This window comes from Phyllostomus hastatus, unplaced genomic scaffold, assembly GCF_019186645.2.
Source record: "Phyllostomus hastatus isolate PE091 unplaced genomic scaffold, TTU_PhHast_1.1 phas_scaffold_93, whole genome shotgun sequence".
Taxonomy (NCBI): domain Eukaryota; kingdom Metazoa; phylum Chordata; class Mammalia; order Chiroptera; family Phyllostomidae; genus Phyllostomus; species Phyllostomus hastatus.
The window spans coordinates 4,486,650-4,504,068 of record NW_025334042.1 but is presented as its reverse complement, the minus strand read 5'-3'; the positions used below and the strand labels follow the sequence as shown (position 1 = coordinate 4,504,068).

The window sequence follows — 17,419 nt, the reverse complement described above, 5'->3', positions numbered from 1 at the left end:
TAAAATGTAAAAATGTCTGTGAGAACTAGAAAGATAGAAGCTATTCTAACCATGTTCCAGAGGAAGGTCCAGAGAGGAACCAAAGATTTAGTGGCTGAAAAGATGGCATTCGTACCATCTTGTCCCCATAATCATTAGAGAGGAATGAGAGACATCATTAGTAGACAGTGGCATAAATAGAAAAGAGCCAGGCCACTCTCCCAATCTTTCAACTTGGCTTAATCTAATCTTGTCACTAGCATGGGATACACCACACAAAACCAAGTGCTGCTTCTGAAAAGCCTGGGTGCACTGCCTGAACGAACTGTCACTCAGAGACGAAGACGGGTCCACTGGGTGGCTCCAGAAGAGTGTTTTCAGCACAGTACCCCCTGAACATAGTGATCAGACACAAAAAAGGCACCAATATAAAGAAACTTACTTTTATTTTGAGTAAAAATGTACATCCATATCATTTTCCTAGTATTACTGAAATCCTAAATATGTTCAACACGTCTGGAAGACATAGCCCAGCTAAATGAGAAATTTTAATAGAACGGCTGCTCCTAACACATGCAACACTTATATATTTAAAATCACAAAGCCAAAGCAAAATTTCAAAGCAATTTGACTGATGATAGCTCCACACATCCACAGATTCATTTGCTTCCAATCTGGCAGAACAGGACCATAGAAAATATCAGACCGAGTATCTAGAAAATAAAATAATAGAGTTAACATGGAATTTAAGGGAAAATGCTGGAGACATTATAAACAGACAGAAAGAACATCATATATGGAAAGATTCTGGCTATTGACAGTCTTAATTTTATTTATCTAAGTCATCTATCTCTCTTCATGGGAAATTAGAGACTCTCGTGGGACAAAAGCGCACTGAGAAAGCTCTCTGAGTATTCTGTGTCTTAATCGAGGTTTTCAGCTAACCATTCCACCTCTAACCTGCCCTTTCTGGTTGTTCAGTAGCAGCTACCACAGAGCATCCACCCTTCTGGACACACACACCTTTCTGGGGGTATCTGCCCTAGAGCTCAGAGGACCTCAGGCCTCTGGCAGCTCAATATATCTGTTGCTTCCAGAAAAGTGTTATGATCATCTGGTTTAGATCACCTGCATGAAAATCAAGGAGTCTAGAATTTCTCTTGCCATAGTTAGACATTACCAAGAGGAATGAAAAATAAGTAATTTTTTATTTAAAAACTTCTAAATCTATAGAGAATAAGCTTAACTCAGAAATTTCCTTTGAAGTGAAAAAACGCAGCTGAAAATCTGGGGCATAGTTTCCAGCTCATTAAGCGGCTCTACCAAGAATAAAGGACACTAAAACTTGCCCTTACTGTCTTTGCAGTTGGTGACTTGCATGCTGTGGCTTTGATGTAGAAAGACTGATGTGTATTACAAATCAAAAGTTTCCTCCCCACCGGCCTGCTTTGAGGAGAGGGAGGAGGAGGATGAGCTACCATTTACACTGAGTCATCTCAAGTGCTCCTACTGTTTTAAGACATCCTGCTTAATAATTATTTTCTGAAATGCATTTCAAATGAGAACTACTGCCCAATATTTGTCTTCTTAAAAAAAAGTGAACATCAATACTCTGCAAAAAATAATGATTTTTGGAGTGTTCTCAAAGTCATTCTTTTAGAATGACTTCAAAAAGCCTTGAAATTTAGCCTTTTTGTCTTGGTCTCAAGCCTCAAGTCTGGGAGACAAGTATCAGGAAAGAGTAAAGAAAATGGGCAAAATACTGGGATTAGGCAACTATCATCTTTCACTGTCACATTCTTCAAATAGAAACCCACCATCTATCAGCAGATTAGACAGTTAACTTCTCACTTTTTTGCACCTGACTGCCTCTGAAAAGAAAATTTATCACTGTTCATAAAAATAGCAAGTAATTGAAGAGATTCATTGTGTGGTAATGTATGCAAAGACTCAGGATAAACTTGCTGTAAGTAATGTGAATGTGTTCCCATATTCAGGAGCAGCCTAAAAAATGTAAAATTATCATTTTTCTCTCTATGAACTGTGCTATTCCTGGGATCCTGTCAGAATAACTTGTACTCTACACGATGATGATTGTCCATGTCAGTGGCTTTTTTTCCCTCAGCTGAAGTGAGAGGAGAAAGTACTGATTATTTTTTGTGCTTTTAAGTTGCTATAGTCAAATAAGGAGAGATATGGTAGTCTGGTTTTTCAGCTTGGAATAACAAGAACTCCAAAACTGTCTATAAATAAAATATCCTTACAAACTCCAGCATTTTGCATAGATCCATAGCATCCTGGTAGAAGAAGAATCCCTCAGGTATGTGGTCTTAGCAGAGCCTTGAAAAGAACTGCCAGCCCTTCATCAGAGCCTATTCCTGAACAGGCTGATGCCAAAGCTTTAAATGTCAGAGGATAAACTTTTTCACACGATTTGTTATGGAGATAGTTTGAGCGTATTTCCTGCATGGAGATATTTGCCCCTGTTTTCTTCTTAAAAATATTTATTAGAGGAATTTTTTTCTGTCTCTGAGTCTCTGTGTTTTCTTGAATTTGGGAAACAAGGCCTAAGTATTAAGCCTTCAAAATGGGCCTAAGTATTAAGCAACTAGGATTAATGACTATAAGACGTACTAATGTACATTATTTTGGATCCATTTTTATAGACTGAATATCAGAAGACTGTTTTCAAAGCTACTATTCTTTGAACCAACTATCATACCTACATATAGTGTATAAATCATACTTAACTAAAAAATGTTATGTTTTATGATATTAACATATATAAGTTCCATACCTATAAACAAGGTTTTTATTAAGGTATTTCTCTAACCATGTCTTTAGAACAACCAATAACATATCTAAATATGTAACAACACATGGATATACCAAGTTCATAGAATATGGTACTTCTCTTGTACTCTTACCTTGAATTAGATGTATTTAGATTCTTGGCAATACCTTTAACTATGGTATGAGAGATATCAATCTCCCCAGTTGATTATGTGCTTATTTTCTATGACTATCCTTTTGAGAAGCTTCTTAAAAGGATCTGTGGGTTGTAGCCAGTCATAGTCAATTTGAGTCTAACATGGAATTTGACACTTACATTGACACTTGCACTAAATACTTCATTGAAAACCTGCTCTTTCAATCATTCATTTAAAGTCTAGCCTAGCAACAGGTGGTACGTGATTTATGTTTACAAATGTATGAGTATACATGGGTGTGATTCCTCACTCACTATGGCCACTAGCTCATATTACTAAGTTAGAATTAACTCAGAATACAAAGCAGAGCCCTGGTTGGTGTGGCTCAGTGGATTGAGTGCAGGACTCTGAAACACAGAGTCACCGGTTCCATTCCCAGTCAGGGCACATGCCTGGGTTGCAGGCCAGGTCCCCAGTAGGGAGCATGTGAGAGGCAACCACACACCGATGTTTCTCTCCCTCTCTTTCTCCTTCTCATCCCCTCTCTCTAAAAATAAATAAAATCTTTAAAATAAAGAATACAAAGCAAACAAATAAAGGACATTTGACAAAAGGCAGAATTGAGAGAAATAGACTTGATACACAACGCCATTCAACTTTGGTCACATATCAGACATAAAGAAAGACAGCCATGTTCCCAGCAGAGAATGTTTCATGTTTAGACTTATTCTTGGCTACCAGCAAGTAATACTCAACATCCCCATTTATAGCTGGTCCTAATGGTTGGCTGGGTGATTCCACCAGTAACTTAAATGACCACTTAGAACACTAAATTGCTTCAATCCCTGCTAAAATTCCTTTCTGGCAGTGATATGGCACAAGTAAAAAATAAAAAGCTACTAGAAATCCTAAGGGGAGCATTGTCCAGCATTCCATGAGAGTGAAGCCGTGGTCACTCAGCTGAGCTAATCAGCCCTCAGAGACATTAACCAAAAAGAATCCACACATCGTTAGGATTCTTGCCAACATCCTACCCTGAACAGGGTGCAACTCACTTGATATCTAAATGCCCCAAGATCTAGGGTGACTTTAAAAATGCTTCTCTGAAATAGTTTTATGTCATCTTTTTGGCAAAGATTTTTAGGCTGTGTGAAAGGTACCAAAAAACACCACTAAAATAAAGAACAAACTGACAGTGACCAGAGGGGAGGGAGAAGAGGATAGTGGGGGAAAGTAAGGGAAGGTCTATCAAGGAATGAAGGGATGAAGGACATACGGACAAAGCCAAAGGGGGTTGGTTCGAGAGTAGGAGGTGGGGGTGGTTGGGGCGGGGAGCTGTGGTGGGGTGAAAATGTAGACAACTGTACTTGAACAACAATTTAAAATAAATAAATAAATAAACCTTCTCTTTAAAAAAAATTGCATTATATATAAAAAATGCCAAGAAAGCCCATCAACATCAATAATCAAATTGATGAGAGTAAATACATAAACCTCAAGAACAGCTTCCTTTAAAACTTCTTGAAGTGAGTCCATAGTCCTTACAGTGAGAAAATCAAAGGCAACTGTTTTGAGTTTTTAGAACTTGTTAGATTTCTCTAGAATGGAATAGCAGGACAATAGCTCCCCACACTCCTGAGTTCAGTTTTTATTTTCTGTTTCAAAATCAGGAGGTATAAGAAAATGTAAAGGTTGTGTTTTGGATTTGTCTGGAGCTCTGTCTTCTAACTTTAACTCTTGTATTAGTTTTCAATGAGAACAAGATATCTGGGACTAAGAACAATGTGGTTATCAAATCAATTTTTATTTCCCAGTAGTGAGACCATTCAGAAATAATAGGCTTAGCTCTGCTCAATTCATAAAATGGTAATCCCCTCCTCAATCCCAAGACTGACAGAGGGTGATGCAGGCCTCTGGGGACTTGATACCCAGTGTTGCTCAGAAACACCAGATATTTACCTGGCTCACCATAAATTTGTGTTAGGAGAATTAATGGAACAAACAAGGGATTAAATATAAAGAGTCAATAATGAAAGAATATACTATACCTCAATAACTGCCAGTCCAAATGCTATTCCAATAATTATGATAATATGTTTTTTAAGTACGTCTTGTATCAAAGAAATGCATGGCTGTTAAAAAAAAACAAAACATAAAAATGTCACCTTTAATCAAATTTTGATTATATTATTTAAATTAAGATTTTTTTGCATTCGGTTGATATTTTTACACTGTTACCAAAAAACATAGTCAACAAAAAGAAATTGGATTATTTCCTCCACTTCAAGCTCCTCTGCCCTCTGAAAGGTTGTAATTGTGGTTTGTTCATATATTAGAAAGCACTTAGGGAGCAAAATTTTGCTTCAATTATGTCATTGCTGAATCTAAGGATCTTTAGTTATAAATAATAATTTTATCTTAATTTATAATCTTAGAGCTGTTATCACCTTGACTATGTATTGTTTTAGGCTTATAATCTATGGCGGAGTTCCCTGGTTGGGGTTTCAGCTAATCATGGTGAAAATTTTCAATTTTACAAGATTTTTCAAAAATACCTTTCTAATATATACCAGGTTTATTTTTACCTTAAAAATAAAAAAATCATATGTCTACTATTAGGTCCGTAACTTAGATAAAAAAGAGAATCTGGGAAGTTACATGTCTACCACATTATTTCAAAATTTACTCAAACCAGTGTACAATTCCAAGCTTAAAACATTCCAGACCAACCTAAAAATTCCAAAAATTGTAAATTATATGAGTAACTTTAAAAATGAAAAATACTACACAATGTAATAGTTCTATGGTCTGTATGGCCAGAAAATATATCTTCCCCATGAGAGCCTTACATGTGCAAAAGGCCAACAAAATATTGCTATTTGTTAAATAAAATGAAAGTTCTCCATGAGGCTTAGTGGAACCGGCTTTTTTTTCTTCATTTCTGAATGGGTTTCTCCATTCTCATCTGACCCAAAGCAGTAAACATTAGAAGAAATTATTACATTATTTAGGATGAACTAGGAAACTGATGGTCTACTGAGTCATATTTGTTATGCTTGAGGAGTTTTCTCTGCCTTTCCTTCTAGATAAACAGGTTATCTTGTCAAAAAGGAGGAGGGGAAAAAAGAAACAAATTATGGCTATTTCAGATTTTCTTTTCCAGACTTCTTGCAAATAATGCAAGGCAGGTGGAAGTATTTTATGAATTTATGACTTTCCTTTTGGGAAACTGGTAAGACTATCGGCCTGTATTCAGTTGAATTATCTGTGAATTTGGAGGGAATGTCTATTATTTTTAGGATAATGGTAGAGATTTTCAAAATGTGCCCTGAGGAAAAAAAAATCTTTGTGTTGAATCTTTAACAGGAGATAGCAATCTGCAATTGAGTTTACTAATTTCCTTATTATCCTAAGCGGAAACTACATTTATTTACCCGATATTTATTTCCCTCTTCCTTGTTGATATTGTGCCACTAACATTAGGTAAGGAGGAGGGGAACAGGGAGGAATATAATAAAGTAAGAACAACATTTTTTTTACTGATATTACTTGGACAATGAAGGACATGGTAGCTCCATGTTCCGATAGACAATTCCTCCCCCACATTTACTTTAAATACTAGTAACAGCAATTGCCCTTCAAAACAGAGCCTCTTTAATTTTGATAAGATTAGTAAAAGGGATGTGAGTCAGCTGGAGACATGTTTCTCCTGAGATACTTTGTTTCCTGATATATAATTAACCTCAGTAGCCATTATTAAGCCAATGCTAAATTGAATATAATCTTAAGTATTACAGAAACTAATTTATCAAATTATAATAGCTGTTACAGGTCTCCCTTCCAACTAGACTATAATCTCCTAGAGCATCCAGAAGCATGTCTGATTCTAGTAAGGGTTTGTCTGACACAAAATAGACACTGACGTGTAATCGCAAATCAATGACACATTAACATTATTAATTGTAACTGTCATTTTTGTACACATTCCTTTCAGGCAAGAGGAACGAATTATATAAAACCCTGCAGTAACAGACAGATATCATGCCCTCTAGGAATCATCCCCTGAACCCTGAACACTGAGCTAGTGAGGGCCCCCCAACACCTGTGCCTGCTCCTATCCAAGAAACACCAATAGTTCCTGGGACCGAAAAAAGCTGCCCCATTGTTTTCCTCTTGTCCCTCTTTGGGCGTCAGCTCTGTGAGCACAGGCGCTGTGCCCTACTCAGGAATCAGGCACCAGTGGCTGGTAGGAGGTCTGGCACAAAGGAAGTGGGAAATTCCTGGGACTTTTATATCATGATTCCCATTATAAATATTTGATTAATTAAGTGATAGGAAATGTGACATTCACATATTTCCATCCAGAAGTGACATAATAAATATGACATCTACAACACATAAAAGATAAACCCAGCTTTTCCAATTGACTTAAATGTCTGAGGTAACTTTTAAATTGGAGTGCTAATTAGACAAATTAGTAAGTAAACTGAATATCCAGAGCTGAAGCTCCTAAAAGCCAGAGCATTTCTTTACACCTATACAATTACTTAAGAGAAGGGATCTTTGATTAGAAAAAAAAAGCTTTAATTTTAAAATTAAAGTGAAAATACAGATTTCTAGAACTTATGCTAAAATAGAAAAACATAGAGAAGAATAGAGATGAAAGTCAGCGAAGAGAGGACAAAATACACTCTCACTGTGACTTTGTATTCTGTCTCCCCTTGCAGCGTAACGCTACTTTGATCTATGAGAGCTGTGTTTAAATAACGCCAGACTCATAGAAGTGAAATACTTTCATCTTTTTTATTAAGCTTTTATCTTTAAATAAGGATTTCTTTTTTATTTGGGAAATTCCTGGGACTTTTCTATATCATGATTCCTGTTACAATTGCTGCAATTTAATTTTTTAAAAGACTTCCACATAGAAAAAATGAACAGAACTACTTACTGTGCCAACATTGATTTGTTCTTACCTGATTGTAAACATTTTTGTTGCCATAACTTATACATGAAGCAAGTTGTGCATCTGGACACTCACAGGACTTGGAATATTTTTCAAAATTTTGTCCCCAGTCAGCAGGTCCACTGATCAAACCACAGCATTTGAACTGTTTGATGAAAAATAAGTATGAAAAGCACACACCGAAGAAGATAAAAACAGTGTCAATACATTGAATCATATTCTCCTGAAACTATTATTAAGATGTTTCTTATACTAAAATATCATGTATTTTCACCTACCTCTCTGAATGAAGAAGCAAACATGAAGGAATATTCCTTTTTGGTCTTAATATTAGAGAAGGAAAAATAGGTTGCAGTAGCAAAAGTCTGAGGAACTTGGAGAGAAGATGAAAAGCTCCCCTTATAGTTTTTAATGACAAAAGAGGAGCAAAACCAGATCTACTCATCGTAGGTTTTAGGAGAGAATCTCCCAAAGAGCTCACCAGACAGTCAAGAGTGCTTAAAAGACTTTTTGCTCAAAAGAGATGAGAGGTTTTAAAAATGAAATTTCTATCTCATGATCTTTGATCACTTTTGGAGGCTAAGAGAAAAAGGTTGAGAGGCCTCTCCAAAGCCAAAGGCGATGTTCAGTGGGCCTCCCACAAGATTAAATTCCACCTGGACGTCTGCACAAGAGGGAAAGGGGTCCAAATGAGAGCGGAAATTCTTAGAATAATGTCAGAAACATTAAAGCCTAGAATAAACCAAAGCCTGGGGAAACACTGGGGGAATCTGCAGTCAGGTTTAGGGGAGAAAAACAAGGGGGTGGTAAGCCCAATGACTCCGTATACGGTCCTTGCTATTAGATGAAAGACAGAAATATTATTATCCCTCGTCTTGTCCTATTTGCTTCAATAGAATAGCAGTAAACTCTTCATGCAGAAAGGTAGAGCAAAATAGCTGAAGAAAATGGAACCAACACTGGGTGGTTTTCCAGGTTCAGGTGCATTTCGATGACAGAATATTAAACGAGCATCCATTCACTTACTGGGTGACCACATTACCCATGTTACTCAACACTCTCTGTGCCACAGTTTCTTCATCTGTAAAACACAGATAGTAATAGTTGCTAATAATAGTATCAATTTGTAAATTTGTTGTAAAGATAAAAATGAGAAAACCCATGTGACAATATGAAGTGCTTAACCCAGTGGCTGGCTTCTAGAAAGCCTGTGTCAGCTGCTCTGGTTGCTCGTGTTTTGCAGCTGTTGTGAATGCCATTATGCTCTCACTGCACGCAATCTATTCAACATTGATATCAGTAATTTAGATAAAGATATGGAAAATATCTTTTCAGCTCTGTAGCTGATAGAGAACTGGGAGTGACGATTAATACACTGGAGGACAGAATTGAATTCCAAAGAGAGTTCAAAACATAGACTTAAACTAGCAAGTTTAACTGAGGCAGATAGAAAGTCTTGTACCTTTGGCTCAAAGGCTCAATTGTACAAATACAGGGTGGGGCAAAAGTAGTTTTACAGCTGTGAGTATGTGAAACACAGTTTATTCTTGTGTTATTCTTTATTAACTATTGTATTATTGTCCATATAAACAATTGTAAACCCACTTTTGCCTCGCCCTGTCCATACCTCAGCAGGCATTGTTATGACAAAGAGCTGGAGATTTCAGTTGGTCCCAAGTTCAATCAATATTAGCAAAGAGGGCTATCTTGAAATATCTTCCCTTCCTGTTCCCATAGTAGACATCAATAATTGTTCACTCTTTCTTATTAAATAATCTTGAGTAGTAGTCATTGAAATATATACTCCAGACCAAAAAGAACATAAACCCCACTATATGCACTCACAGATCAGTCCACTATCTACCTCAGGATTCCTTAGGGAGGTATAGATAGAGACCTACTTACAGAAGACTAGGAGGGAGGTAGAAGGGCTAAACTTGGCATGCTATCTGGTTACCAGATCAGACGTGGGAGCAGCTGGAGAAGAAGTGGGTCAGAACTTGTTAAAAGAGTTATAACAGCTAGATGAACAAGGCTCTGTGCAGGGAATTGAGACAACAATCTCTAGACAGTTACCACCAAGAATCCACGGGAGCACATTCCACTAGTATGTTAGGAGGGAATTTGTGTAGGAATTCCCTGAAACCTGAAAAGAAAGCCACTTGGTCTCTAGAAATTCTGTCCATGTGTGGTGGAGGCCAGGTCCCTCAGCCAGAGTTTGAGTTTGGATTTTTTTTTTACAAAGAAGCATTAAGAAATAAAGGAAGGAAGGAAAGAAAGAAATGAACCCTAGTGGATAACAGAAAGAGAAAAAACTCAGAATGCACGTTTAAGAAAGAACTGTGGTCCTATGAACACAAGCAACTTCAGATATAGGATAAGTATATAAGAATGAAAGCAATTCAGAATTAGACTACAACAAACAGAACATTGAGAACTCCACTGTTGGCACTGAGACTTGGGACCAGGAACAATGTGCACAAGTGTGACTCAGGACCTAACCCAGAGACCCAATGTTAACCTGTAGTACATTTGGTTCCATGTCAACTACCAGGGAGAATCAAGGACGCTCAGCCCCACCCAATGGAGGAACTGAGTTGCCTAAATTCTTCCTGCTTTAAATCTGGATTAATCTGGGGTTCAGAGTGGGAACAATCTGGAGGGGTGAGGATCAGGGATGCAGCTAGGGGGCAGCTAGATAAAGCACAACACAAAGTTAAACGAGGACTGACACATATCAGGGTTTGGCTCTTAGAAATGATGCTTTAGGCAGAATTTTCATAATCTGGAGTCTATCCAAATAGGAACTGGGAAAAAAAATATCATCTGGTAAATTGCTCAAGAAAGGATGTCTTCAAAGAAAAAGTTGCAATGTATAAAACTATCAGTAGATTTTTTTTTTTTTTTACTTCTGAAACTCCAGAAGGAAGAGCTAGTACTAAGTGATACAAATTCTAGAGAGGCAGATTTTGTTTCAAATTAAGAAAGAACACACTAATGATCAGACTTGGATATAACTGAGAGGTGTGGTTGAAAGGAGCTCCACAGAGTAAGTAATATTTCAGCCAAGCTTCAAAGTACATGCAATATTTGAAAAGAAAGAGAAGAGTGGTAAGTACATTCTAAAGATGAGGAACAATGCAAGGAAAGAAAGGTGGAATTGTTTAAAGCATCCCGAGGAGACAAACCTAGCTGGATTAGAGTGTTTGCATTATGGAGCCATACTTTCAGAAATCTAAAATATTAGGTAGGAGCCAGACAGCAAATACTTTCAATGCTTGCCCAAGTTTTGACTTTACCCGAAAGATAGCAAAGCAGTTTAAATAAATACACAAACAAGCTAAGTAACGTAGTTTTCGGACCATAAGACACACCTAGGTTTTGGAGAAGGAAAATAGGAAAAAAAATTTGAAGCAAAAAATGTGGTAAAATATTTCATAACATAAATAACATAATATTTCAGCAATGTAAATGTGAACAGAACTCAACAGCAGCATTAGCAACCATTATTCCTCCCAAATTTGTGTGTGTGTGTGTGTGGGGGGGATGTGCATCTTATGATCCAAAAAATACAGTAACTAACTAATGAGGGTCTTGCGTACTTATTAAAAAGTGTTAACTAGTCAGATCCAGGTTCAAATTCCAACCCTATCATTTATTAGCTGTCAGACCTTTCTAAGCCCTAATCTCCTCACCTGTCAAATGGGGATAATGAGAATAATTATATTAACCACCTCATAGGGTTGAGATTTAAGTGAGCTACTAAATGTAAAGCCTGGTACTTAATGAGAACTGCTGTAATTATCTTTATGAGAGAGGAAACAGTCATGGCGAGAGAAAGGGGGTGGGGGTGGAGAGAGGAGAGACTGACTCTCCAAACTCCCTAAACATACTATAAATATTAAAACAATGATTAATTTGGTCCAACTGAGGCTTAATCTGTCATAAACATATCTTAATCTCTGTCCTTCTAAACTGCTTTAGAACTTTGTAAGATGCTGGAAAAAAATAGAAATATTATTGGATGTTCCTTATTGCATTGCAACAGAATAAGCAGTCAAAATCTGCAAAATGGAAATATTTTTTAACCTTTAAGGAATCCATCTGTTAAAAATTAAGTAAACACAGAAGAACTATGTGTAACTCCCCAAATGACCTACAAATTCTAATTACCTCTTCTTGAAATTCACTCAAGGTTTTCTGGAATACTTCTGCATTTTCAGTTGTTGCACTCAAAAGCTCTACATTTTTATGGAGAGTCTCATTCAGAATTTTCTCAGACTGAAAATTAAAAAATATCATTAATTTTTTCATGCCAGAAGGTAGTATATCTATTTTTCAGACTTTTCCAGAATTATCAAATGCCATCTGTATACACACCTCAGATCTGAAGGCAGCTCCTAGGATACCTGCTGCCACCTGAAGGAGCAGGATCAAAAACAAGCCTATGAAAAACTGAAAAAACAAAAGACAAAAAGGAATATATGTTATCCCCAGTGCATTCAGTAACACCTTGGAACATTTCAGCATGATGTCTCTTTCTGCAGTCTGGAGCATATTACAATTTGAAGTAGTAACCACACTCTTTATTTATTCTACCCTTTGCCCTAAGAAGCAAATTTTGGAACCATTACTACTCAGAAATATTTGCTCCAAAGACTGACCATAGAAAGTAGTTAAAAAGAAAATTTATTTATAGAATTGTAGGCATCAGTGTGATGTTGAATGGGAAGTTTAAAAACTTAGATGAAATTATCTGAATATTATCTTTGTCCTCTTTTTTCATCAAACACAAAGTTCAGAACAAACTTCAGAACTGACTGCAAAACAATGGTTCTGCCACTATCAGAATCACTGGGGTGTTGTGATCAGTACAGATTCCTGAAACCTGCCTCAGATTGATGAAATCATAATTTTGGAGAATACAGCCCACAAACTAATTTTTTTTAAGCAAACTCTTCAAGTAATTAAATTCTCAATTGCAAATGAGGCCTTAGTAATCTAAAAGCAATCACTATGAATGATAATAGTGGTTAAAACTCTGTCCCTATTTTCCCTCATAATAAGCAAACACTTAACAAGTATTTTTTTCAGGGACTGACACAATACCTATTTTATGAGAGAAACAAGTTTAGGTGAACTCTGATAAACTTTTATGTCAGATTTATATCTAAGGGATACTTAATGTTTTTCCTATATTCATTTTTTTAAATTATTCTATTGTTGTTCAATTACAGTTGTCTCCATTTTCCCCCCACCCCAGCCAAACCCACTCCCCTCCCTTGCTTTCATCCTCCCCCTTGGTTTTATCCATGTGTCCTTTATAGTAGTTCCTGGAAACACTTCTCACCACTCTCCCCTCTGCCCTCCCCTCTGGTTATTGTTAGATTGTTCTTAATTTCAATGTCTTTGGTTATATTTTGTTTGCTTTTTTCTTTTGCTGATTATGTTCCAGTTAAAGGTGAGATTGTATGGTATTTATCCCTCACTGCCTGGCTTATTTCATTCTTTAAAAAAAATATTTTCATTGTTGTTCAGCTACAGTTATCCCCCTTTTTCCCCATTGCTCTCCCCTGCCCTAATCACCACCCCCACCTACATTCAACCCCTCCCCCATTATCCTTGTTCACAGATTCTTTATGCGTGTTCCTTGTCTTGACCCTTCCCCTTCTTTCCCATTATCCCCTTCCACCTCCCCGCTGGTCACTGTCAGTTTGTTCTTTGTTTCAAAGTCTCTGGATATATTTTGCTCACTTGTTTTGTTTATTAGGTTATACTTATAGGTGAGATCATACAGTATTTGTCTTTCACTGCCTGGCTTATTTCACTTAGCATAATGCTCTCCAGCATTCCATCCATGTTATTGGGAAGGGTAGGAGCTCCTTCTTTCTTTCTGCTTTGTAGTATTCCATTGTGTAAATGTACCACATTTTTTGAATCACTCATTTACTAATGGGTGCTAAGGCTGTTTCCAGCCCTTGGCTATTGTAAATAACACTGCCATTACCACTGGCAGTGCACAAGTTCTTTTGAATTGGCGTTTCAGGGTTTTTAGGGTATAATCCCAGCAGTGAAATTGCTGGGTCAAAAGGCAGGCCATCATAAACAAATCAACAAACAAGTGCTGGCAAGGTTGTGGAGAAAAGGGAACCCTAGTGCACTGTTGGGAATGCAGACTGGTGCAGGCACTGTGGAAAACAGTATGGAATTTCCTCAGAAAACTAAAAATGGAACTGTATATCCATATTATTCTATATATTATAAAAGTGAAGTCTTTGGGTTATCCCAACCCAATCCATCTTCCTTGACGCTTTCGAAGTAACAGATATGATTATCTTACTTCCTTACAATTTTTTTTACCATGAAATATGATTTTTGCCACAGTACATATTCAGACCCATCTCCTATCATTTGCTAAAAATAGCCTCTGCCACTCCAGCCATACCCAAGCCCCTGCCAAATAGGCAGGTTTCCTAGCCCCCCCCCCCCACCCTGCTGAAAGCTTATCACAACCTCACCTGCACAAACACCTTATTCACTTCTGGTTCTGCCTTGAAGTTCCCTCCTATATCCTTCATGGGCCATTTTCTTCATGGGCCACTCCCACTGTAGCTAATCATTTATTTGCCTGTCTTCCTTAATGGATTCTAATGGTCTCAACATCTCTGCATTGTTTAGTTCATGTAGCAGGTACTCAGTAATAGCGAATAAATGAAGGCTAAAATCTGACTTCTCTCAGGGTAGCCTCTATTCTAAGCTAAACATATCAGCTTCCACATCAACCCCTATAAATAGAAGTTAGAGTGGCATCAGTCTTGGCAAGTCCTTTTGACAGACAGTGGGGATGGGCGTTGGGATTTGCCTGAGAAACTCACCAGCAGAAGCATGCAGCGGCTCTCCTTTATGGCACCACAGCATCCCAGGAACCCCAGAACCATGATGGTCGCGCCGACAGCAATCAAGATATTCACACCAACATAGGGGTTGATGCCAGATTCCCCACCACTGAGAAGCTGAAAACAGATGAGAAAACAGAAAAATCATTTTCCTTGCTGTTTTTTATTCAACAGAAATCCACCGGGTACCTACTATGTTCCAAGCCCTGTTTCAGGACCTTGAGATACTTTAGTGATCTAAACCAGCAAAAATGTCTGCCCTCGGTGAGCTTACATTCTATTAAGATGTAACTTGTCTGAATAATGTTTCCAACTTTGTATTTTTCTAAGGTGATATATTGGATATTGGATGGGAGCAATGTAATAGGCTTTTAAAACACCAATTATTTTGAATTTAGAAGATGTACTTGCATACATGATGGGCTCTTTGGTTTGTATATTTTGTGTTTTGTACATAAGAGTAATATTGTAATGCATGTGTTTTATGGTAATTAAGTTAATTATAAAGCTCAAGTTCCTCAAACTAGTGACAGACCCAACAATATGAATGAACTTCAAAAACATTATGTTGAGTTAAGTAGGCCATATTCAACAGAGTGGTTGCTGTATGATCCCATTTATATGATGATCAAGAATAGGTCAGTCTAAGCCACGGTGACAGAAGTCAGAGCAGGGCTTGATCTCTAGCTTGGAAGGAGGGAAAGGAGGAACTGACTGCAAAGCAATGAGGGAACATTTATGGGTTAATAAAATCCTTTATATATTGATCATAATGGTAATTTCATAGACCTAGGCATTTGCCAAAACAAACAAAAAATTTAAAATAAGAAAAAATAGTCTAGTGCCTGAAATTCTATGTCAATTCTATCTCCGTGTTCCCAGAAGATATAGTCCATGGAGTCATCCAGAAACTCTTCATTTTGCCTGACTGTTAAGTAATGAGATATTGAGGGAAAATTCATAGGGCCCTTTGTGGTGGGTGAGTTATACAACCTGCATAATTAATTTCTTCTTCCCCACACATACCCTTCTTCACCTTCATAGCACCTAGCCTCAATCTACCACTTGTCCTCTAGATATATCCAGAAGTACATAATAATCCAAAAGTGAAACCTTGTGCTGGTGTTATACTTGAGTGCCACAAGTAGCCCATCTTTCTTGTAAAACCTCTATCTGTTTCTATTTCTATTTCTATTTCTATTTCTAGTCTAGGTAGAGCATTAGTTCTTATACTAACTCAGAGACTCTTCTTCTAGAATCTTCTACATATCATTGTAGTTCAGCTCCCTTACAGGAAATACCAAAACAAACAAACAAACAAACAAACAAACAAAAAACCACCACTGTGAACGATCTTTACATTTTAAATGACATTTGAAAGCAATCCATAGTCTAGAAGAAACCTTTATTGGACAATCAGTAGGAAAGAATGTGCTAAAGTTGTCAAAGCATTGGAACGAAGATCTGTATTCCAGCAGGTCCTACTGTATAACTCAGTTTCTATTACTGAAATGGTCAAACTAACCCTGCTGGGCCCCAGTTTCCCATTTATAAAGAGAATTAGGTCAGCCTCTATGATATCTAAGGCCTCTTTTGTCTCTAAGAGTCTGTGCTTACAGATTATGTTTCAATTTACACATTTAGAATCCTTTCCACTGACATATGTCCTAAAAATATTTTGTTCATTTTTCATGTTTTATGTTTGATTGTTGTTTATTTATTTGTTAGGATTGGAGCTAAGAAATCAGTTTTGTTGATAAGCAGCCATGGTATCTGGGTCAGACAGAAAATAACAAAAAAAAATAGCATTAGGAAACCCACTCTACCCACTCCCCATCAAATACTGCTTCACCAGAATGCTGTGGCCAGCATAGGCAAATCCTAGCAGGGGTGTTGAACCTTTTGGCATCTCTGGGCCACACTGGAAGAAGAGTTGTCTTGGGCCACACATAGATACACTGCAACACATAATCAAAAAAATCTCATAATGTATTAAATAAATTTAGTTTTGTGTTGGGCTGCACTCATGGCCATCCTGAGTGGCATGCAGCCTGTGGGCCACAGGTTGGACACCCCTGCAAGGCATCTGAAAGGGTTGAAGCCTCTCAGAACTTTGTATCCTGGCCAGTATGGCTCAGCTAGTTGGGCACCATCTTGTAAGCTGAAAGGTGGCTGGTTTGAATCCCTGTCAGGGCACATGCCTGGGTTGTAGGTTCAGTCCCCAGTAGGGGCGTGTGTAAGAGGCAACCAGATCAGTGTTTTTCCCTCCCATTGATGTTTTCCTCCTTCTCTTTCTTCCTCCCTGCCCCTTTCTCTAAAATCAACAAAAGAGAGAAAAAAAACAACTTTGCTTAGCTCAGACGGAAAAATAATAGGTCAAGTATCTACAAGTGAGACCTGGATGATGTGGCCAGCACTTATTCTGCCAGCTAATGAAGCACTTCTATCTGACCTGGGCAGATGGCCCACAACCAAAGACTAGTCAGAAAGCAGTGTGTTGGCTTGAGGGTCTCCATTATAAGTCCAGCCTAACAAGTGTCTTTTCTTACTCAGAAAAGAAGTAGAAATCTGAGTTCAAGTGTTTGTTATAGGGGAGGGGCAACTGAGTGCTAAAAGCTGTCTTGGATGAACAGTATCTGAGTGTGTCTTGG

The 17,419-nt window shown here is 37.6% G+C and overlaps 1 protein-coding gene across 1 annotated transcript in view; it reads right to left on the bottom strand.

Moving 5' to 3' along the window:
- Positions 1 to 408: 408 nt before the first annotated feature.
- Positions 409 to 17,419, bottom strand: part of TSPAN8 (tetraspanin 8) — a 31,369-nt gene continuing 14,358 nt past the window's right edge. The window contains exons 3-8 of the mRNA XM_045829534.1: positions 14,748 to 14,885; positions 12,253 to 12,327; positions 12,046 to 12,153; positions 7,883 to 8,017; positions 4,958 to 5,041; positions 409 to 692 (exon numbers count right to left, since the gene is read on the bottom strand). Of these exons, the coding sequence (XP_045685490.1) occupies positions 639 to 692; positions 4,958 to 5,041; positions 7,883 to 8,017; positions 12,046 to 12,153; positions 12,253 to 12,327; positions 14,748 to 14,885 (594 nt within the window). The 3' untranslated portion in view covers positions 409 to 638. The remainder of the gene's footprint in view (positions 693 to 4,957; positions 5,042 to 7,882; positions 8,018 to 12,045; positions 12,154 to 12,252; positions 12,328 to 14,747; positions 14,886 to 17,419) is intronic.